General features: G+C 37.9%; 4 protein-coding genes across 4 annotated transcripts in view; 3 read left to right on the top strand and 1 right to left on the bottom strand.

Moving 5' to 3' along the window:
• Positions 1-964, bottom strand: part of LOC132183361 (proline-rich receptor-like protein kinase PERK8) — a gene marked incomplete in the record, with an annotated part of 6,358 nt that extends 5,394 nt beyond the window's left edge. Inside the window, 1 exon segment of the mRNA XM_059596791.1 lies at positions 1-964. Within this exon segment, the coding sequence (XP_059452774.1) occupies positions 1-228 (228 nt within the window).
• A 4,375-nt stretch (positions 965-5,339) lies between these two features.
• On the top strand, positions 5,340-7,665 carry LOC132182789 (glucan endo-1,3-beta-D-glucosidase 1-like). The gene has a single exon (XM_059596133.1). It carries the CDS (start codon positions 5,409-5,411, stop codon positions 7,584-7,586), a length of 2,178 nt encoding a protein of 725 aa, XP_059452116.1. The 5' UTR covers positions 5,340-5,408; the 3' UTR covers positions 7,587-7,665.
• A 3,949-nt stretch (positions 7,666-11,614) lies between these two features.
• On the top strand, positions 11,615-14,778 carry LOC132181188 (glucan endo-1,3-beta-D-glucosidase 1-like). Its single transcript, XM_059594294.1, has one exon. It carries the CDS (start codon positions 12,282-12,284, stop codon positions 14,457-14,459), a length of 2,178 nt encoding a protein of 725 aa, XP_059450277.1. The 5' UTR covers positions 11,615-12,281; the 3' UTR covers positions 14,460-14,778.
• A 6,285-nt stretch (positions 14,779-21,063) lies between these two features.
• LOC132183275 (glucan endo-1,3-beta-D-glucosidase ARB_01444-like) lies at positions 21,064-23,537 on the top strand. Its single transcript, XM_059596676.1, has one exon. It carries the CDS (start codon positions 21,263-21,265, stop codon positions 23,447-23,449), a length of 2,187 nt encoding a protein of 728 aa, XP_059452659.1. The 5' UTR covers positions 21,064-21,262; the 3' UTR covers positions 23,450-23,537.
• Positions 23,538-24,555: the final 1,018 nt, after the last annotated feature.

Here is a 24,555-nt window from a genome sequence, read left to right as displayed (position 1 = left end):
TGGAGGAGGAGCAGCAGGGACTGCCGGTGGAGGAGACCGAGGAGGTGGAGTTGAAGGGGTTGAAGGGGATGAAGGCGGTGGGGTGCCAGTAGTCTGACTAGGCGTAGATACTGTAGGAGGTGGTGAAGTTGAAGAATTCGACGGAGCAGGGGAAGAAGAAGGGGGTGGCGGTGAGGTGACAGAGGAAGTTGGTGAATTCGCAGAGGAGGGAGGGGTTGTGGAGGCCATCTTCCTATGGATCTCCCCTAACAACGACAATGTACTACTACAGTTCCATTGTCATATTTGAATGATTAGAGTAATCACAAACATCCAAAGCTCCAATTTTTCCTCAAAACAATACATCACCACATCATTCCAGAGCACAATCCAATGCCAAAAAAGGTCTTCCTCAAACCAAACAAAGCAAAAAACACTCAAATTTTCTCAGTATTGACAACCCCAGAAAAAACCCAATACAATCAAACCAGGCGCTACCATTGGTACCAGAATCCCTTCACTTGAAACAACCAGATTCTCCAAACGTTGACATTTGACAAGCTCAGAAAACCCCATATACCAAAAATAGAAAGAAAAAAAAAATGACTAAGCAAAACCCAGACCGGGAAACCAAAAACTTTGAGCAATGATCAGATCAACAACAGTCTCTTAATCCTTATGACTACAGTACAGGCTAATGCAGCATGACCCAGATCACCAAAATGCTCAAAAAACTCAATAAATCCTTACCTATGTCTCCCCCCTTGGTTGTAGGTGTTTTGGAACTTTTGTCTTAACAGGATGGAATCTTCGAATTCCACGGGTTTCCCGAGAAAGCTCTTTCTGTGAAAATAGCAGAGGGGTATGTAGTTTGTACCCACGAAGTATGCAGACGAAACGTGGGGGCAACTTCCCATTTAGTCTCCCTCTTACTCTTCCTTCCTCATCTCCACATGCACGGAGAGGAAAAAGATTGTATAATCAATCATTAGGATGACGATAAATTTTACCGTTGCCCCATTCTTCGTTTTTTATTTATTTTCTTTCTTCAATTTACGATATTCCATATTCTCTTTTTGAAAAATTAAGGCCACCAAAAAGAAAGAGATAAATATTTTTCCACACCTTTATCAAAGGTTCTTATTTGTCAATATGTTTTTGGTGGTATTTTAATGGCATTATATACACCGCTCGTCATTTAACAGTAAAGATATATTATCACGAATCTTGATTTTGTTTAGTAAACAAGAATAAAAAGGAGGGAGAGAGAGATGAACACGCTTTTGGAGAATTTTGGAGTTGTACATGTGCAGTGAGAATGCAGAATATTTAAAGGCAATTGAAAGCTGGCTGTGACACAGAATAATCCAATTCGAACAAGTCAAATAAAAAACACCAAAGTCCGCGTTTTGTTGCCAGTTTCTATTCAAATAAAAATAGTCGGCTCTCAGGATTACAATAAAAAGAATTTTATGAAATATGATTTGATTATATATTTTTATATATATATTCCTTTTCTGAGATCTTATTCTCAGTTTGTCGTACCCTCCAACGGCCATCACGTATGAACGTGAGCATTTTGACTAGGCACCAAATAAACAATTCCAGCGCCATTTTTGTTGTAATTGGTGGATCATGGGAGGTTGTCTTTTTCGCGTATTGTTTATAAATGCTTACCTTTTAACCTACACCAGAAACTTCAACACAAAGCTTTGTGTTTTGTTGAGCTAATGATGGAACCACCCTTTGCTTGCAGTCTAAAGCTTCCCTCTACACCTCCACCCCCACCAAAAGTTACCATAAGTTTATGATAATGACCTTTGTTGGGACGTGGGCCTACCAATTTTGAGGACCTACTCGTAATCCAAGTTATTTTGGCCCAGGGCCCCCATTCTTTCATGAAGATCATAACTTGGGCTCCCCCGGCCCGCCTCTAAAATGGTTTGGTGATCGCTAACCCCGCAATTCTTGACTCGTGGGTCATGGGATGCCACACGGAATCGATCGCCAAACGCCCCTTTTTGTTTCGGTCGCCAATCACCAGTCACGATCCTCGACTGACAAGAGTCGGCCAGTGAGTCTCGAGGTAAGTATTCTTGATTCACAACAGTGTTGACATTTCTTAATAGCTCGAGCAAAGGCCAAACCTAAAGGTATATGAGGGTCCTATAACTGACACACCCAATCACATGTAGTACAAAAGAGTACAATGTGTCTTCCCGCCATGACTCGCAGAAGCAAGGGATCAAATCCCCAAAATGCAAAATAGTATAAAGGGAACAGAGACACACAGATAATGAATTCAAATCCAATTATTTCTCTAAGAAATTATCTTATTCTCTTCTTCCTTCTCAGATACAGTAGTAACTTAAACATTAGAACTATCTCCCTCAGCTTTCTCCCATAAGTTCTTGTGCCTTATTGTTTTTGTTTCGCTGGACCATTCACCATTTGGTTGAAAACTGTCCCAACAACCTTGAAGGCAATTGGGGGATGGAGGAGTCTCTAACTATATGGGCTCACTTGGTTTGGGCCAGTCCAAATTTTCCATAGCCCAAATCAATTGACCCATACATTTTTTTTTTTTTTAGAGAATAATAAGTTTTACGGACTTGGCATATATCAGATTTTTTTTTTGGTGCCCTTGTCATCAGCTTAGAACATCAAAAGATAAATTAAGATGTGTAACCCCCCAACTTATATATATATATAAGTCGTGACATTACCACCTAACATTATATCAAAGTTTATAATACATATACATTTCTTTTCTAAGGGTAAATCCCATATAATATAAAGAGATAATTTATAAACATCTAAGTTTGTTGGATACTTACATTGTTTTGCGTGATTCTTTATTGCCCTACTTGCCTCAATACCTAACCAAACAAGCGAGCAACCCTCATTTCTTTTGTTTGGATATGAGTCTTAGTGTAATTGATTCTCAACAAAACTCATGTATCGTCTAAAGTAATCAAATGTTCAGACTTATAGGTAGAGTTGACAATTTTTTATACAACCTACAAATCTAACACGAAATTAGTGGGTTAGAATTTTGTACAATCAGGTTAAGTCAACTCACTTAACCTACGAGTAACCTGCATAATCCGCATAAATTAAATTAGTTTTTTTTAACAATTATTAAAAAAAAAAAATCCTAAAATGCTAAAATTCATGTACTTTTTATTTTTACATTTAAATTCATATACAAGTCAAACAGGTCATGCTTGGGTCGTATTACATAAAATTGTCTATACATGTGAATATGTGATGAAGTAGACACTCATGCTTGCGGCCTTGTTTGGTAAAGGGGTTGGAGTTGGCCTAGACACTGTTCATCACAATTTTTCAAAAAAATCAACATCAAAACATTTTAACTTTTTCCACTTTTTATATTATATCATTCACCTTTTATTATTATTCAAATAAAAAAAAATCACTACAAAACAAAACTTTTTCACTTTTCCATACAACTTTTTTATTTTTTTATATAAAACATTCTTACTTTTTTTTTTTTCACATCAATCTACATCAACTACAGTGTCTAGGCCAACTCATTTACCAAACACTACCGCAAAGAGACCTTTACGAGATTGCCTACGAGGCCTTCTCTACCTAACCTAGTCACCCAACCTGCCCAATATGGCCAAGCCTAGCATGCCATTTAATTGAATTAACATTATGGAATGAAATCAATAAAGCAAATGAATTCTTAAAATTTAAATAATCCATATCCAAAATGGTATCATTTTTTTTTTTTTTTTGGTGGATTAGAAAAACCATGGTTTATATATAGTTTTTCTTACTTGTCATTTTTTGTTTAATTTTTGAGTAATTTGTGTCAAACATTCTTAAACACTTAAAAGAGAGAAACATTCAGATATTTTGGAAAGAATAAATTATGAGTAATGCTACAAATACTCTCATTTTTTTACATCAATTTTGCCACACTTATAAGTGGCATTTAAAACCACAATTGAATTAAAATCCAATAAAAATTCACCTCATATCCGAAGGTGGTTTATTGGACAACTTGGGACCTTGAGTATGCTCCTTAAGGTCTTAGGTTCGAAACTCATTGAGTGCAAACTGCTTCTTGAGGCCATCAGACTGAGGGTTTGCTCTTTGAATTAACCGAGGTGCACTTACAGGAAATTTCTTACCGAGGGCCTGTGCACTCCCGGGATTAGTCGAAGCGATACCTGGTGCCAAATCAAAAATAAAAGAAAAATATCCGGGGGTGGTTTTAAAAGACACCTATAAATATAAGAAAATGGACATGACTCATAAATCATTCCTATAAGACGCATATGAATAAACCAAAATTTGAAATTAAATATTCATGAAAATTCCATCAATTCCTAATCATTCCCAAATGTGAGAATAATCATATTTCTGAAAATATTCCTAGGCATCAGATTCCTTGAAAAAGTGAATGCCAGAAGAAATGCTAGATTCTATGAACCAAACACCATGTAAGGAATCCTCATCCAATATACCAACTCCATCCTTCCAAATGTTTTATGACTATGCCATTATAGTAAGATTCTGTTTTTTTTTTTTTTTTTCTCCCCTCTTTGCTGAAATAAAAACTTAGATAATGTCAACTATAATAAAATAAATACTGAAATGTGGGATGAAATGACAATAAAAATTAAATTAAACCTCAAAGAAAATCAAATTTAGATTTTTGTTTTCTCTTTTTGGTGGGGGTGGGGGAGCAGATGAGAGTCATGAGACAAAAAATGTTGAGTTGAAACTATAGTATATCAAAACTTCTATTTTTTTTTTTTTTTTTTTGCTTTTATTAATTAATACAAATCAACAAAAGCTTAAACAAAATAGTAATGCTACATTCTAAACTCTCATTCTACTGAGCTAATGTACGAAAGTTTATAAACTCTTAAATAAGTTTCTATTTTTTTTCAAAAAATCCCAAATCGTAATGCAAGTCAAATGAGAAAATACTATGTAGTATTACTCTAAACATAAATATATACTCACTTCTTTACCTCTCAAGTTGCCACCGTTGAGTTTGGAACCGTGAGCGAATCACCACTTTGATATACCTTCCTTCACACATTCATTTGCATAACCTACAATTTTCACATATTCCCATAGTTTACCATCCTTCACACATTCATTGCCCTATCCTGAATTTTTTTCACAGCATCAAGCCAAATCTATTCCCATAAGCTTCTAAGCTTTGAGATGTTTCTCAACTTCATTTCCAATTCAACCTTCTTCTCCCTCTCATATATTATCCACCCTTTCCCCCATTCCTTCCACAAAACATAGTCATCTCTTCTCCCTCCACCAAATCCAAACCCCAAAAAATACAAAGAAAAAAAAAGAAAAAATCCAGACCCACATCCAATCCACCTCCACAAAAGAACTTCTCCACTCTATCCAGCAAATTCATATTCTAAATGGAAGTCTTGAGAAACCTAGAGAGAAAAGCTAGGAGCTTAGTTAAAAAACGTCGCCAATCCCTAGCACTCCTACCAGCTCAACCGCCACGTGAACCTGAACCCCCAACCACAATCATCGTGTCAGAGCCACCACCACAAACCCAACCTCTCCGACCATTCCTCTTCCCTCGAATCCAGTCCACAGTCCTCCCTGATCCCTCCCTCTTCTTCTCCCCTGCACTCCTCGCCACCCCACTCCCCACAAACTCTTTCTTCCAAAACTTCACCCTAAACAATGGTGACCAGCCTGAGTACATCCACCCCTACCTCATAAAACCCTCCCTCTCCTCTCTTTCCCTCTCCTACCCATCTCGCTTCTTCAACTCAGCTTTCATCACCCAGATTTTCAAGCTTGACCTCACCATCTTCGCCTCAGAAAACACCCACCCAGATGCTAAAAGAACGCACATTATCTCCTCCTCCAGTGATCTCAGTGTCACTCTGGACTTTCCCTCTTCCAACCTGAGGTTCTTCCTCGTCCGGGGAAGCCCGTTTCTGACTTGTTCTGTCTCCGGCGGCACCGCCATTTCGATATCAACCATCCACGCCATTCTCTCATTTTCATCAAACACTGCTCTCACCAAGTACACCGTCAAGCTCAACAACGACCAGACATGGCTCATATACACGTCCTCGCCGATCAGTCTCTCACACAGCCTCTCTTTGATCACTTCTACGGGGTTTTCGGGCATAATTCGGATTGCAGCATTGCCAGACCTCGATCCAAGACACGAGGCGATTCTCGACCGGTTCAGTTATTGTTACCCGATTTCCGGTGATGCCGAATTCACTAAGCCATTTTTCTTGGAATACAAATGGGAGAAGAAAGGTTGGGGGGATTTGCTCATTTTAGCTCACCCTCTCCATCTTCGGCTACTAGACCGTGACAATTCTAAAGTTACTGTCTTGGAGGATTTTAAGTATAAGAGTATTGATGGTGACCTTGTTGGTGTTGTTGGAGATTCGTGGGGATTGAAACCAGCCCCAGTGCCTGTCAATTGGCATTCAATTAGAGGTATCAAAGAAGAATCATATGCTGAGATTATCTCTGTACTTTCTGCGGATGTTGATGCTTTGAATTCGACCGAGATAACAACCAATTCATCTTACTTTTATGGGAAATTGATTGCAAGAGCGGCAAGGTTGGCATTGATAGCAGAGGAGGTGTATTTTTTTGAGGTAATTCCTAAGATAAAGAAGTTCCTGAAGGATACAATTGAGCCATGGTTGGATGGAACCTTTAGTGGGAATGGTTTTATGTATAATGCTACGTGGGGTGGAATTGTCACTAATCAAGGGGCATTGTATTCTGGGGCTGATTTTGGTTTTGGTGTTTATAATGATCACCATTATCATTTGGGTTACTTTCTTTATGCAATTTCAGTGCTTGCCAAGATTGACCCGGCGTGGGGGAGAAAGTATAGGCCTCAAGCTTATTCACTTATGGCAGATTTTATGAACTTGGGAAGGAGATCAGATTCGAATTATACGCGTCTGAGGTGCTTTGACTTGTATAAATTGCACTCTTGGGCTGGAGGGCTAACAGAATTTGGTGATGGGCGGAATCAAGAGAGCACAAGTGAGGCGGTGAATGCTTATTATTCAGCAGCTTTGATGGGGTTGGCCTATGGAGACGCACATCTTGTTGGCATTGGATCGACGCTTGCAGCCTTGGAAATTCAGGCTGCTCAAACATGGTGGCATGTGAGAGAGAGTGATAATATGTATGAGGAGGTTTTCACTAGAGAGAACAGGGTGGTGGGTATATTGTGGGCTAACAAGAGGGACAGTGGATTATGGTTTGCTCCACCTGAATGGAGAGAGTGTAGGCTTGGAATTCAGGTGCTTCCCCTATTGCCAATCACTGAGGTGTTGTTCTCTGATGTTGATTTCGTGAGGGAGCTTGTGAAGTGGACTTTACCTGCTTTGCAAAGAAAGGGAGTTATAGAAGGATGGAGGGGATTTGTCTATGCCTTGGAAGGGATTTATGACAAAGAAAGTGCTTTAAAGAACATCAGAAACTTGAATGGTTTTGATGATGGGAACTCTCTCACTAATCTCTTATGGTGGATTCACAGCAGAGGTAATGGTGGGGGAGGAGGAAGTCACGGTTGGTTTGTTCAGTATTGTCATTGAATTTGTTTGTCTTCTAACTGGTTTGAGTTGATTAAGATGTCATATATGCAAATATGAAATGAAACAGAGGAGCAGAAATATGAAGGAAATAAAGAAGATAACGAGAGAAAAATGAGTCCTTGTATATCTGTAATACAAAGTATCTTTATTTATAAAAAAGAGAAATGAATATCAAATTATAGCTAAACGATAAATAGAAAAACATAATTAACTAAACTGTCCAGCTCATCTAACAATTTAACTAACCAACTTTATTATAACTAAACAAGCCCCACTCAAGATGAAGGGAATATTTTTAGGACATTCATCTTGGATAGCAGATGATTAAAAGCACCCTAGTCAAGTGCTTTGGTAAAAATATCAACAAATCTATATTGAAAGGTAATGTGAGGAGTTCGTATAAGTTCCTGCCGAATCTTTATCACCGACAAGATGACAGTCAATTTCAATGTGTTTTGTTCTTCCATGATAAACGGGATTGACGGAAATATGTAAGGTAGCTTGATTGTCACAAAACAGAAGAGCAGCTTGAGAATGAGAAACATGAAGATCGCGAAGCAAAGAGAAAAGCCACAAGATTTCACAAGTGGTTGATGCCATAGATAGACTAGGATTGGGATCCCCGACAATAGGGGGAAAATTGTCCATCAATAATTTTTAAAATCCTGGGCATCCAATGTGATCCAAGGGTCAATAAGCCGTCACGTGTCCCATTAATAATAAGATATTATTTAAAGAAATTATAAAAGAAAATAATAAAATAATAAAAGAAAATAAGAAAAAATATTGGGTGGCCAGCCACCCTAACTGAGCCATGTGGGTGGCCAAAGCCACCCCCATGGCCCTAGGGGGTGGTTCGAACCACCCCCGAAGGCCAAAACCCAAAAAATTAAATTTTTGGGTTTGGCCATAGGGGGTGGACAAACCACCCTCTAAGGCCATGGGGTGGCCGAAGCCACCCCTGGGTCCAGGGGGTGGCTTCAGCCAAACCCATCAATTTAATTTTTGGGATTTGGCCATAGGGGGTGGCCAAACGACCCCCTAAGGCCATGGGGGTGGCTCAGCTGGGGTGGCCAGCCACCTCATATTTTTTTAATTATTTTCTTTTATAATTTCTTTTAAAATTTAAATAATATTTTATTATTAATGGGACACATGGCGACTTGTTGACCCTTGGATGGCCAGGATTTCAAAATATTGATGGGCGATTTTCCCCTATTGCCGGGGGATTCCAATCCACAAGTGGTTGAGGCCATAGACTGATATTTAGAGGGTGTTTGTTAAACACCATTTCACCTCCAAATACTATTCACCTCATTTTTCAAAAAAATCAACACCGAAACGTTATCACTTTTTATATCACATCATTCATTTTTTATTACTATTTAAATAAAAAAATCATTACAAAATAAAAAATTTCAACTTTTCAATACAACTTTCAAGAAGATCATGACTTGGGCTCCCCTGGCCCGCCTCTAAAATGGTTTGGCGATCGTTAACCCCGCAATTCTTGACTCGTGGGTCATGGGATGCCACATGGAATCGATAGGCGAATGCCCCTTTTTGTTTCGATTGCAAGTCACAAGTTACGATCCTCGATTGACAAAAGTCAGCCAGTGGATCAAAGGGCAATTATTCTTGATTCCTATAGCCCCTAAACTTCAAAAAAAGTGCATGTTACTTCACGTCAAACCAGTGCTGACATTTTTTAATGGCTCGAGCAAAGGCCACACCTAAAAGTACATGAGAGTGCTATAACTGACACATGTGAACACATGTAGTACAAGGGAGTACGATGTGTCTCCTCGCCATGACTCTAGAGATCAAATCCCCAAAATCTTATTCTCTTCTTCCTTCTCAGATGCAGTGTTGACTTAGGCATCAAAACTATCTCCCGTTAGTTTGCTCCGACAAACTCTTGTGCCTCATTGTTTTTGTTTCGCAGGACCATTCTTGGTCGAAAACTGTCCCAACAACCTTGAAGGCAATTGGGGGATGGAGGTGTCTCTAACTATATGGGCTCACTTGATTTGGGCCGGTCCAAATTATCCATAGCCCAATTACAATCGGCTTGTAAAATGCTTCATTATCCCAAATCAATTGACCCCATACATGATCATGATGGACTTTATATTTTGTTTCATAAATCGCCCACTCAAGAGAACACCACCCATTTTGGCTGGTTTTTAATAGTTTTTTTTGTTTATTATTATTTGATATTAGACATTCTTTCTGTCTCTATTTCCTGGTACTCCAGTTTGCGCTATTCTTTATTGCCATACTTACCTCAGTACCTAACCAAACAAGCAAGCAAGCCTCATTTCTTTTGTTTTGGATATGAATCTTAGATGGTTTGATTATCATTAAAATTGATACTCTTGCTAAGATGATTGTAGTTTGCTTTTCACTTCACTTTTATTTTGGTTATTATGAAATTAATGACTTGTTGCTGTGACATTGACTTGCTGTGAGAAAAATCTTTAATAACAGTAAGAAAACTAAATTGCACAGCGGAATAAAAAATCAGTACCTTTCTTGCATTGAAGTTAGTTTTTTTGGAAAAATTCACAGACCCACCTCAAATTACTACCCAATTGATAATATCATCTCCAAACTTTTAATTGGAACAATATCTTCCTTTAAATTACCAAATAATTAACAGTGTCTCCTAAAGCTTGCAAATAATCGCACCTACGATTAGTTTTAGTCTTAATACTCTTAGTGTAATTGATTCTCAACAAAACTCATGTATCGTCTAAAGCAATCAAACGTTCAGACTTATGGGTAGAGTTGATAATTTTTGACACTACCTACGAATCCATCTCATATCTAGTGGTGGTTTTAAAAGCCATCTATAAATGTAAGGAAATGAGTGTGGAAAAGTGGAAGGGTAGCATTACTCATAAATCATTCCTAAGATGCCTATGAATAAACCAAACATTAAAATTAAATATTCCTGAAAATTCCATCAATTCCTAATCATTCCCAAACGTGAGAATAATCATATTTCTGAAAATCTAGATTCCTAGACATCAGATTCCTTGAAAAAGTGAATGCCATAAGAAATGCTAGATTCTATGAACCAAACACCACGTGAGTAGTGTAAGGGATCCTCATCCAATATACCAACTCCATCCTTCCAAATGTTTGTATGACTATGCCATTAAGATTCTGTTTTTTTTTTCCCCCTCTTTGCTGAAATAAAAACTTAGATAATGTCAACTATAATAAAATAAATCCTGAATTGTGGGATAAAATGACAATAAAAATTAAATTAAACCTCAAAGAAAATCAAATATAGATTTTTGTTCTCTTTTTGGAGGGAGAGGGAGCAGATGAGAGTCATGAGACAAAAATGTTGAGTTGAACTATAGTATATCAAAACTTTCATTTTTTAACGATTAATACAAATCAACAAAAGCTTAAAATAAAAGAGTAACGCTACATTTTACACTCTCATTTTACTAAGCAAATGTAAGAGGGTTTATAACTCTTAAATAAGTTTTTTTTTTAAAAAAACCCCAAATCGTAATGCGAGTAAAATGAGGGAATACTATGTAATATTACTCTAAACATAAATATACACTCACTTCTTTACCTCTCAAGCATGCTGAATCACCACTTTGATATACCTTCCTTCACTAATTCATTTACATAACTTACAATTTTCACATATTCCCATAGTTTAACTTCCTTCACATACCTTCCTTCCAACATTCATTGCCCTATCCTGAATTTGTTTTACAGCATCAAGCCAAATCTATTCCCATAATCTTCTAAACTTTGGGATGTTTCTCAACTTCGTATCCAATTCAACCTTCTTCTCCCTCTCATATATTATCCACCATTTCCCCCATTCCTTCCACAAAACATAGTCATCTCTTCTCCCTCCACCAAATCCAAACCCCTCCCAAAAAAAAAGAAAAAAAAAAATCCAATCCACCTCCACAAAATTCTCCACTCGATCCAGCAAATTCATATTAAATGGAAGTCTTGAGAAACCTAGAGAGGAAAGTCAGAAGCTTAGCTAAAAAACGTCATCAATCCCCAGCACTCAAAAATGTTGAGTTGAAACTATAGTATATCAAAACTTTCATTTTTTAACGATTAATACATATCAATAAAAGCTTAAATAAAAGAGCAACGCTACATTCTACACTCTCATTTTACTAAGCAAATGTAAGAGAGTTTATAACTCTTAAATAAGCTTTTTTTTTTAAACAAAACCCCCACATCGTAATGCGAGTAAAATGAGGGAATACTATGTAGTATTACTCTAAACATAAATATACACTCACTTCTTTACCTCTCAAGCATGCTGAATCACCACTTTGATATACATTCCTTCACTAATTCATTTACATAACTTACAATTTTCACATATTCCCATAGTTTAACTTCCTTCACATACCTTCCTTCACGCATTCATTGCCCTATCCAGAATTTGTTTTACAACATCAAGCCAAATCTATTCCCATAATCTTCTAAACTTTGGGATGTTTCTCAACTTCGTATCCAATTCAACCTTCTTCTCCCTCTCATATATTATCCACCATTTCCCCCATTCCTTCCACAAAACATAGTCATCTCTTCTCCCTCCACCAAATCCAAACCCCCCCAAAAAAAAAGAAAAAGAAAAAAATCCAATCCACCTCCACAAAATTCTCCACACTATCCAGCAAATTCATATTCTAAATGGAAGTCTTGAGAAACCTAGAGAGAAAAGTCAGAAGCTTAGCAAAAAAACGTCGCCAATCCCCAGCACTCCCACCGGCTCAACCGCTGCCTGAACCTAAACCCCCAACCCAAATCATGTCAGAGCCACCAGCGCAAACCCAACCTCTCCGACCATTCCTCTTCCCCCGAATCCAATCCACAGTCCTCCCTGATCCCACCCTCTTCTTCTCCCCAGCACTCCTATCAGCCCCACTCCCCACAAACTCTTTCTTCCAAAACTTCACCCTAAAAAATGGTGACCAGCCTGAGTACATCCACCCCTACCTCATAAAACCCTCCCTCTCCTCACTTTCCCTCTCCTACCCATCTCGCTTCTTCAACTCAGCTTTCATCTCCCAGATTTTCAAGCTTGACCTCACCATCTTCTCCTCAGAAAACACCCACCCAGATGCTCAAAAAACGCACATTATCTCCTCCTCCAGTGATCTCAGTGTCACTCTAGACTTTCCCTCTTCCAACCTGAGGTTCTTCCTCGTCCGGGGAAGCCCGTTTCTGACTTGTTCTGTCTCCGGCAGCACCGCCATTTTGATATCAACCATCCACGCCATTCTCTCATTTTCATCAAACACTGCTCTTACCAAGTACACCGTCAAGCTCAACAACGACCAGACATGGCTCATATACACGTCCTCGCCGATCAGTCTCTCACACAGCCTCTCTTTGATCACTTCTACTGGGTTTTCCGGCATAATTCGGATTGCAGCATTGCCGGACCTCGATCCAAGACACGAGGCGATTCTCGACCGGTTCAGTTATTGTTACCCGATTTCCGGTGATGCCGAATTCACTAAGCCATTTTTCTTGGAATACAAATGGGAGAAGAAAGGGTGGGGTGATTTGCTAATGTTAGCTCACCCTCTCCATCTTCGGCTACTAGATCGTGACAACTCTAAAGTTACTATCTTGGAGGATTTTAGGTATAAGAGTATTGATGGTGACCTTGTTGGTGTTGTTGGAGATTCGTGGGGATTGAAACCAGCCCCAGTCCCTGTAAATTGGCATTCAATTAGAGGTATCAAAGAAGAATCATATGCTGAGATTATCTCTGCACTTTCTGCGGATGTTGATGCTTTGAATTCGACGGCAATAACAACCAATTCATCTTACTTTTATGGGAAATTGATTGCAAGAGCAGCAAGGTTGGCATTGATAGCAGAGGAGGTGTATTTTTTTGAAGTGATTCCTAAGATAAAGAAGTTCCTGAAGGATACAATTGAGCCATGGTTGGATGGAACCTTTAGTGGGAATGGTTTTATGTATGATGCTAAGTGGGGTGGAATTGTCACTAAGCAAGGGGCATTGGATTCTGGGGCTGATTTTGGTTTTGGTGTTTATAATGATCACCATTATCATTTGGGTTACTTTCTTTATGCAATTTCAGTTCTGGCCAAGATTGACCCTGCTTGGGGGAGAAAGTATAGGCCTCAAGCATATTCAGTTATGGCAGATTTTATGAACTTGGGAAGGAGATCAGATTCGAATTATACGCGTCTAAGGTGCTTTGACTTGTATAAATTGCACTCTTGGGGTGGAGGGCTAACAGAATATGGTGATGGGCGGGATCAAGAGAGCACAAGTAAGGCGGTGAATGCTTATTATTCAGCAGCTTTGATGGGGTTGGCCTATGGAGACACACATCTTGTTGCAATTGGATCAATGCTTGCAGCCTTGGAAATTCAGGCTGCTCAAACATGGTGGCATGTGAGAGAGAGTGATAAGATGTATGAGGAGGTTTTCGCTAGAGAGAACAAGGTGGTGGGTGTATTGTGGGCTAACAAGAGGGACAGTGGACTATGGTTTGCTCCACCTGAATGGAGAGAGTGTAGGCTTGGAATTCAGGTGCTTCCCCTAGTGCCAATCACTGAGGTCTTGTTCTCTGATGTTGATTTCGTGAGGGAGCTTGTGAAGTGGACTTTGCCTGCTTTGGAAAGAAAGGGAGTTCGAGAAGGATGGAAGGGATTTATCCATGCCTTGGAAGGGATTTATGACAAAGATGGTGCTTTAAAGAAGATCAAAAACTTGAATGGTTTTGATGATGGGAACTCTCTCACTAATCTCTTATGGTGGATTCACAGCAGAGGTGATGGAGGGGGAGAGGGAGGAAAGCACGAATGGTTTGTTCACTATTGTCACTGAATTTGTTTGTCTTCTAACTGGGTTGAGTTGAATAAGATGTCATATATGCAAATATGAAGTGAAACAGAGGAGCAGAAATATGAAGGAAATAAAGAAGATAAACGAGAGAATGAAGAATAGAAGAGGAATAAGAGAGAAAAAGGACTTCTTGTTTATCCCTAATAATACAATGTATCTATATTTATAAAAAAGACAAATGAATATCAACTTTATTATAACTAAGAGAGAGTTAGATTTGTGACTTACAGATTGAGGTGCGGAAGGAAATCCATTAGAGCAAAATAAAAAAAGGGAAGGAAACAGAGTTTCTCTGCTTCATATTTACCTTAATAACTTTCAAATTGAAGCATAACCTATAACTGTGGCGGTTGAAAGCTTCCTTGGTGAAGATGAACATGTCTGATCTTAGAACCTCATATTGCACGGCTTCAACTCAAAGGCCACAAATCTCTTTCGTGCTTGAACATGACCAGTACAAACACAATTTACAGAACCCAATCAATTTTTATTTTTTATTTTTTTTTTAAAATCATCAAATAAACAAATTACAAATTAACAACGAACTAAATCCATGAAATTGTACGTGAGCGTTTGAGATATATGATAAAAGGGCATGAAATTGCACCTGAGCCTGAGAGAGCAGTTTGAGAAAAGAAATGGCACCCCGGCGTGAGACTGAGCGTGACAGTGAGAGCGGTTTGAGAGAAGGGGTGAAAGATATGAAGAAACCGAAGCGATGTCATCGACGGTTTTGGTTATGACATGGCTTTAAAACGTGTGTTTTGATTTACAACCTTAAATCTCTACTTTAATTTAAAGAGAAAGGCCAAGGGTTAATAAGTTATATATATTTGATCCATATTTTTTTACAATTAATTATTGAATTTGTAAAATTATGTAAATTTCACATAAATTAATGACGGACCCACAAATTTAATAATTAATTTTAAGGAAATATGGGATAAATATGTAGAACGTATTGACCTTTAACATTTCTCTAATTAAAAATAAACACTTGTAAGTGGAATAGAATGCCACTTGTTGAAATTTTATGCCCTCCTGCTTGAAACTCCCTTATATATATATATATATATATATATATATATATATGCACTAGCTTATAACCTGTGTTATGCATGGTTTCCTTTTTTTCTTCATAATTTACTTGAGGGAATAACTTCAGTTCGGTCGTGGCGAACCAGGGGTTTTTTGCCCACCAATAAATGAATGCCAAATCAGTTTGGAGCAAAAAAAATAAAATGAGAACAAAAGCACTTGATTTTTATCACTCAAACAAGGGGTGTCAACTCGGTCCCGATTTCGGTTTGTACCCGGTCCGGTAACAATTTTTTAAGAAAATTAATTTTTTGGCTTATTTTAGGTATTGGGCGGGCCTAAAATAAGCCTATTTTTTTGCACACAATTGACCCATTTTTTAAAAAATTATTAACATTTTTGTCTAATTTACGTTTTTATCCATTTTTACCATCATTTATCTCCTTTAATTGTTTAATAATCACCCCGTAATCAACACAGCTTTCCTTTTCCTGATTTTTTTTTTTGGGTTAAATGCTAAATACCCCCTAGGGTTTTATTACTTTTTTTTTTTTTTCTCCTAGGGTTTGATTTTTATCACAGGAGGTCTATGTGGTTTTGATAATAAATCAAATTAGTCATTCTGTCAGTTGACCGTTAGTTGACTTAACAGAAATTCACGCAGACCACGCACTTACTTAATTTTTTTTTTTAAATTAAAAAATAATGTATGTTTTTTATAAAAAAAAAAAAATTGGGGGTGGCCTGGCCATTGCATGAACAGTTCATGAACAGTCTATGAACACCGGATGTGTGAAGGCTAGCTAAACCTAATTCCTAAAGTAATATATATAAAAAAAAAAATTAAAAAATATTATTATTATATATATATATACTCGGTTCCGGTTACTCGGTTATAATCAAGTGCCAAAAATGGGAACCGGAACCGGGGTCCCTAGTTTTTGGTTTTTTTTCAACCGGAATCGGAAAACTAGAAAACGAGTTTCTCAGTATTTTTTAACACCCTGCCTCCACCAGGTGCCGCTAGAGCTGCCGTTGCCTCTCTCCTTTTCTCTCTCCGTCAGCCATAAGGGGTGGCACGGGCCACCCCAAAACATTGGGTATTTGCTGGCCACTTCTTTGGTTAGCGGGGGGGGTGGCCTGCGCCACCCCCAAATGTTGCTGGGGTGGCTCGCCGGCCACGCCATGCCTTTTTTTTTTTCATTGTAGCAAACAGAATTTAAACTGATCTCTCTTCTTCTTTCTTTCAATTATTTTGGGCGTTAGAGAAATTATAAATGAGGTGTTTTTGTTGGTGGTGATCAAAAGGGATTTTTGGACGACCAGTTTGAACAACTTCAGAAACTGCAAGATGAGAACAACCTAGATTTTGTGGTTGAGGTTGTGTCTATTTTCTTTGAGGATTCTGAGAAGCTCCTCAACAACATGGCTAGAGCTCTGTGAGTGTTTCTTATTTATGTGTAGAGAACAGAAAATTGTGGATTTCAAACAGGTAGATCTTGCTGGGGTACTGGCGAGCCACCCCAGCAAGATGGGGTGGCCACGCTTCACCTCAGGTGAGCCACCCCTAGTCATGAGGGGTTGCTCCTCCTCATTTAGGGCCTTCTAATTTTATTTTTTTAAAAAAAAGTAATTAATTGATATTTTAAATCAAAAATTAGGTGTAGTTGTGTTTATTTTGTAAACTTAAGTTTGGTAGGATTAAGTTAGGTGGCAAGTTCTTATTGGTGGCAAAAACCCTTTCTTTTCTGCCACGCCCGAACAGCAGCAGCTCATTTTACTTGAAATGTCTTTTAGAGAATATCAATAACTAATTTCCTTCTCCTCATTCAATTAATCAAGAGCATAAGCAAAAACCTAAGCAATGAAATTTATAGGATATAGAAAAAAGTTCAATCAAATGGAGATTTTTTTTTTTTTTTTTTTTCGGCATATGTAGCGTAAAAGAAACTACTTTAAGAACAAAAGTAATAGATATTAAAAACATTATAACCAAAAATGGAATCAGATGCCCAAAACTACATTAAATAAATAAAACAAAACAAACAAACCATTTACCATTCTCTGCCATGAATATTATAAAATTAGAAATATAGAGAGAAAAAAAAAAAAATCGAAAGCAACCACAAAAAATAAAAGAAAAATAAACAGACCATTTAACATTTTCTGCTACATTATTTATTAGTCTCTTTAAACACGGCCTTGCAAATGCAATTTCCATAACCCAAACAATTTTTTAAGAACATATTTCATCAAATGAACAAATTAAAAAATAATAACAAATAAAATCCATGATCAATTTCTCTTGATCAGGGAGAGATATAGAAAACTAGCTCGTTGGAGTGATACTTATTATATCTGAATATAAATAAAATTTATGTCATTATGAACATTTAGAAAAAATACAGAGCAAAATAAACAAAACAAATAATTTTACTCAACATTTATTTATTTATTTTTTTATTTCACTCAACATTTACCGCAATCAAATAAATCATCTAATATTAGGTTCAATGCTTCATTATGTGTTTCGATAGAGTTTATGTTTCTTTATGTACAACAATCAAATAATTTTTTTGCAAATTTCAAAATTGCACGAAAATTCGAGTAAATCACACAAATGGAAAACAATTCCTATTAAAATTTCAAATAAAATATAAGGCTTATTATATTTCAATACAAATAAAACCCATATATATAATTTTGGACATTCGAAATGAAACAAAATCTTTTTTTTAAAAAATATAAAATAAAACAAATTATGAGAAAATACACTTTACCCCCAGAACTATCTACTTATTTGCACTTTTAACCCTAATGTTTAAAAATTGACATTTTACCCCACCAAAGTATCTGACATTGACACTTGACCCACATGAAGTTCACTTTATCCACCTAAAGTATTTTGAATTGACACTTTAACACCCTAAAAAAAAAAAAAAAACTTAGTTACTTTAGAGGATAAAGTGTCAACTTAAAATACTTTAGGGGTAAAATATACTTTATAAGGGTCAAATGTCAATGCCAGATACTTTGGGGGGGTTAAAGTGTCACTTTTTAAACATTGGGGTTAAAAGTGCAAATGAATGGATAGTTCAGTGACGTAAATATATTTTCCCCAACAAATTATTCATTAAAATGGATGAACGAAATCTTTTTTTTTTTTAACAAAAAATGAAGCAATGCAAAAAGCAAAAAAAAACTTGCATCCACAAGGAATTAAATCTTAGTGCGTTGCAATCTGGAATAGAATTTTATATGGGAAAAATATAATTTAGTCTCTCAAACTACCAGTTATTTTCATTTTAGCCCCCTCATGTTTTCAAAAAGTGATAAAATAGTCCCCAAACTATCAACAAGTTGTAATTTGGCCACTCCGTTAATCATTACCGTCAAATAGGATGAAAAATTTAATACTACGTTGTTTTGGTAAGGTTAAGTTATTAAAATGCCATTTTAGAACCAAAAAAAAAAAAAAAAAATCAAATTAAAAAGAAGACCACAAAACGACAGAGTATTGAATTTTTAACATCAACAGAGTATTCGTCTTGCTCAATTTGTGAATTCCAACCACTATAATCTACATCTACTCCCCATATGCTCGCACATTGAAATTCCATCTTGTTCTCTGTAAATGTACCAGTTTATCAGAGAATACATACTTTATTTGTCCTTAATCTTCATTTATATTTAACGCTCTGCACTGAAATCTTGAATTTGATGCCTCATCATACATTTGGGAATCTCGGATCATGAAGTAAGTCTGACCAACCCGGACAAGCTGCATGGAAATGTATAGTGAATTGGGTATCATGATCTGGAAAACAGTAACTGACATGAGGAATGTGAACACAGTCTCCAATCCCCAACCATAATAGTTATAGTCTCCATCTGCGTCCTCTGAGAAGTCAGCTTTTCTAAAATAAGGTAAGTAATCCAACTCTTCCCTGTGGCCCAGCAACCAAACAACTGCGCAGATGGAGACAATCGTACACAAAGCAACAAGATGTCATATATGCAAATATGAAATGAAACAGAGGAGCAGAAAGAAGTTAAACGAGAGAATGAAGAATAGAAGAAGAATAAGAGAGAAAAATGACTTCTTGTATATCTCTAATACAAAGTATCTATATCTATAAGAAAGAGAAATGAATATCAAATTATAGAAAAACATAATTAACTAAACTGTCCAGCTCACCTAACAACTTAACTAACCAACTATATTATAACTAAACAAGCTGATGGGCTGATACTCCCACTCAAGATGAAGGGAATATATTTAGGACATTCATCTTGGATAGCAGATGATTAAAAGCACCCTAGTCAAGAGCTTTGGTAAAAATATCAACAAATCTATATTGAGAGGTAATATGCGGAGTTCGTATAAGCTCTTGCCAAATCTTTATCACCGATAAGATGACAGTTAATTTTAATGTGTTTTGTTCTTTCATGATAAATGGGATTGATGGAAATATGTAAGGCAGTTTGACTATCACAAAACAGAAGAGCAACTCGAGGATGAGGAACATGAAGATCGTGAAGCAAAGAGAAAAGCCACATGATTTCACAAGTAGTTGAGGCCATAGACTGGTATTTGAAGTATGTATGTTAAACACCCTCTCACCTCCAAATACTATTCACCTCATTTTAAAAAAAAATCAATATCAAAACATTCTCTTAAAAATTAAATCTTAAAAAAATAAAAAATAAAAAATTGAAGGGGTGGCCGCAAGCCACCCCATTGGTGTTAGGGTTGGCTTTCCGGCCACCCCTAACCCCTTCGGGGGTGGCCGCAAGCCACCCCATAGGGGGTTGGGGGTGGCCGCAAGGGGTGGCTGCCTTCAATTTTTTTTTTTAATTATTTAGATTTAATTTTTAAATTAAATTAATAAAAAATAATATGCTAACGTGGTAAAACAGTGCGTTTAGTTGAGATTGACTTGCGTTAAACATTTAGGGAAAAATGTAACAGTAGGGGTTAATTTGCCTTTTCGATTGACCCATGGAGTAAAAATTCAAAGAATAAGAAGTTGAGGAGTTTTTTGTTTTGGCGTATTGACTCAAGAATTTATAAGATATATACCCTAAAAAATAGTAGCTAAAATGCTCTTTTTTTTTCTTTTTTTTTTGTGGCTATAACGCTCCCTCCAATCCGACTGAGTCATAGCCAGACTCAGCCTCAGTAAGGCATCAATGAGGAATTCAAGATGGCTAATACTAATCAAGCATATGTGAAAATTCTCCATTGCAGAAATTCGAACCCTTAAGAACTTCCTTGGGCCATTAAACCACTACTATTGATGGTAGCTAAAATTCTCTTATACATTCACTTCCTTACCTCTCAAGCATATGCTGAATCCCCACATTGATATACCTTCCTCTACATGTTCATTCACATCACTTACACTTTTCACATATTCCAATAACCTTCTCAAACTTCACTTCCAATTCAACCTTCTTCTTCTTCCTCTCATATCCTCCATTATATTTATATCCACCATTGCCCCATTCCTTCAACAAAACCATTAAGCCAAGTAAAGCCCCACCCCAACACCCTCACCTCATACATGCTCCTGAATTTGTGTCAATTGTTTTTTAGCAAGTGTTCCTGAATTTGTGTCAATAATTCCTTCATAAAACAACCCAGTCCAAGTTGTCCAATCCAACAACCGATCCACCTCCTAAAAAATTTGTCCACTCTGTCCCTGTCCAACAAATTATTTAAGTCATATTAATACTGCCTGACAATGTTGAAAAAACTGAAGCGAAAAGTCAGAACCTTGATCACCAAAAAACCTCGCAGACCCAATAAACCTCCAACACCCCCTTCATCTCCACCGCCACCTGAAACCCCGATCATGTCAGAGCCACCACCACCGCGAACCGAACATCCCCGACCATTCCTCTTCCCCCGAATCCAGTCCACAGTCCTCCCCGATCCCTCCCTCTTCTTCTCCCCTGCACTCCTCTCCACCCCACTTCCCACAAACTCTTTCTTTCAAAACTTCACCCTAAAAAGGGGTGACCAGCCTGAGTACGTCCACCCCTACCTCATAAAATCCTCCCTCTCCTCTCTTTCCCTCTCCTACCCATCTCGCTTCTCCAACTCAGGTTTCATCTATCAGATTTTCAACCCTGACCTCAGCATCTCCGCCTCAGAAAGCACCCACCCAGATGCTAAAAAAACGCACATTATCTCCTCCCACGGTGATCTCAGTGTCACTCTGGACTTTCCCTCTTCCAACCTGAGGTTCTTCCTTGTCCGGGGAAGCCCGTTTCTGACTTGTTCCGTCTCTGGCGGCACCGCCATTTCGATATCAACCATCCACGCCATTCTCTCATTTTCATCAAACGCTGCTCTCACCAAGTACACCGTCAAGCTCAACAACGACCAGACATGGCTCATATACACGTCCTCGCCGATCAGTCTCTCAAACAGCCTCTCCAGGATCACTTCTACTGGGTTTTCGGGCATAATTCGGATTGCAGCGTTGCCGGACTCCGATCCAAGACACGAGGCGATCCTTGACCGGTTCAGTTCTTGTTACCCGGTTTCCGGTGATGCTGTGTTCACTGAGCCATTTTCCTTGGAATACAAATGGGAGAAGAAAGGGTGGGGGGATTTGCTAATGTTAGCTCACCCTCTCCATCTTCGGCTACTAGACGGTAAAGATTCTAAAGTTACTGTCTTGGAGAACTTTAAGTATAAGAGTATTGATGGTGACCTTGTTGGTGTTGTTGGAGATTCGTGGGGATTGAAACCAGCCCCAGTGCCTGTAAATTGGCATTCAATTAGAGGTATCAAAGTAGAATCATTTGCTGAGATTATCTCTTCTCTCTCTGCGGAAGTTGATGCTTTGAATTCCGCGGCGATATCAACCAATTCATCTTATTTTTACGGGAAATTGATTGCAAGAGCGGCAAGGTTGGCATTGATAGCAGAGGAGGTCGATTTTTTTGTGGTGATACCTAAGATAAAGAAGTTCCTGATGGATACAATTGAGCCATGGTTGGATGGAACCTTTAGTGGGAATGGTTTTATGTATGATGCTACGTGGGGTGGAATTGTCACTAAGCAAGGGGCATTGGATTCTGGGGCTGATTTTGGTTTTGGTGTGTATAATGATCACCATTATCATTTGGGTTACTTCCTTTATGCAATTTCAGTGCTTGCCAAGATTGACCCGGCGTGGGGGAGAAAGTATAGGCCTCAAGCTTATTCACTTATGGCTGATTTTATGAATTTGGGAAGGAGATCAAATTCGAATTATACACGTCTGAGGTGCTTTGACTTGTATAAATTGCACTCTTGGGCTGGAGGGCTAACAGAATTTGCTGATGGGCGGAATCAAGAGAGCACAAGCGAGGCGGTGAATGCTTATTATTCAGCAGCTTTGATGGGGTTGGCCTATGGAGACACACATCTTGTTGCCATTGGATCAATGCTTGCAGCCTTGGAAATTCAGGCTGCTCAAACATGGTGGCATGTGAGAGAGAGTGATAATATGTATGAGGAGGTTTTCGCTAGGGAGAACAAGGTGGTGGGTGTATTGTGGGCTAACAAGAGGGACAGTGGACTATGGTTTGCTCCACCTGAATGGAAAGAGTGTAGGCTTGGAATTCAGGTGCTTCCCCTACTGCCAATCACTGAGGTCTTGTTCTCTGATGTTGATTTCGTGAGGGAGCTTGTGAAGTGGACTTTACCTGCTTTGCAAAGAGAGGGAGTTGGAGAAGGGTGGAAGGGATTTGTCTATGCCTTGGAAGGGATTTATGACAAAGAAGGTGCTTTGGAGAAGATAAGGAACTTGAATGGTTTTGATGATGGGAACTCTCTCACTAATCTCTTATGGTGGATTCGTAGCAGAGGTAATGAAGAGGTAGAGGGATGTGGGAGAGGAGGAAAGCACGGCTGGTTTGTTCATTATTGTCACTGAATTTGTTTGTGTTCTGACTGAGTTGAGTTGAATAAGACATGATATGCTTGAACTTTTTTATATAAACATCATAATAAAACGAATTATATGCTTATTCTTGCTAGCGTATGCCTACGTCTTGCATTTCAAGTGATGATGCTTTTGAGCTTTCTAACAACATATCATTCAGGTTTAGTAAATGGAACAGCAATAGACCATGTCGTTTACTGATAGTCATTTTTTGTAGGGTATGCTTTTGTATTTTCACATTGAGAAACTTGCTTATGAGATGAATTCCTCATGAACTTTGGGATTACCATTAATGTAACTGTTAACTGCATCATGCGATCATAAAAGAGCCCTGCGTAGTGTCAACGGCCATGCATTCCTTAGAACTGTTACAGCACCTAATTTCCTAGTCCATTATGGCAGAGTGCAAAACTAGTTTTCCTTTTCCTGTTGTTGTCTCATGGGAATCATTCCCGAAGGTAAAAGCTAGATTCTACACAATTCTTCCATAGATTATAGCTGAAGCTTGGTAAAAATTGTTGCTGGAAGTGTTAGAATATACTTATTGGCCGGTTCTTTTTTTTTTGCCACTCCTTTTTCTGTCTAATTTACAGAATTTTATTTCTATTCCACTGGCACTTTAACCTTGTCATGTATTTGATTAATTGCAAATCTGATTTGCTTTTAGAAATTCCTCTCCATTGCATATATATAATCTACCCAATGATAAGAACCCTTAGCTTTTAAGATATCTGCCAGAAATACTACAAAACATTGTTTATCTAGGAAGTAGTCATGTACTTCAGCGACTCTTTTGTCAGAGTCTTGTGCGGTGTCTCTGTGTTGTGATGCCTATGAGCTGTCTCCAATGTGTCTGTGTCTGTATGTGAATAATGGAAAATATGTCCTAACACTTCCGGATGAAAGAACTACCAAAAAAAAAAAAAATCTGCAGAGAAATCAACATTTTTTCTAGTGGAATGATGGAATGATGAGATGAAGGGTAAAGATGTGGGAAGTAAAAACAAAGCTACCTTTACCTGTAGACATACATCCAACTCTGCATTGTTGCACTTGGTCAGGCCAGTAAACCGAGAAAGATGTCTTTATGATACAAG

The sequence above is a fragment of the Corylus avellana genome, chromosome ca5, assembly GCF_901000735.1.
Source record: "Corylus avellana chromosome ca5, CavTom2PMs-1.0".
NCBI lineage: Eukaryota > Viridiplantae > Streptophyta > Magnoliopsida > Fagales > Betulaceae > Corylus > Corylus avellana.
This window is presented reverse-complemented; position numbering and strand designations above follow the sequence as displayed.

What these genes read in the sequence shown, in the direction of transcription:
- LOC132182789 (XM_059596133.1), top strand. Translation starts at nt 5,409, where the DNA reads ATGGAAGTCTTGAGAAACCTAGAGAGAAAAGCTAGGAGCTTAGTTAAA.
- LOC132181188 (XM_059594294.1), top strand. Translation starts at nt 12,282, where the DNA reads ATGGAAGTCTTGAGAAACCTAGAGAGAAAAGTCAGAAGCTTAGCAAAA.
- LOC132183275 (XM_059596676.1), top strand. Translation starts at nt 21,263, where the DNA reads ATGTTGAAAAAACTGAAGCGAAAAGTCAGAACCTTGATCACCAAAAAA.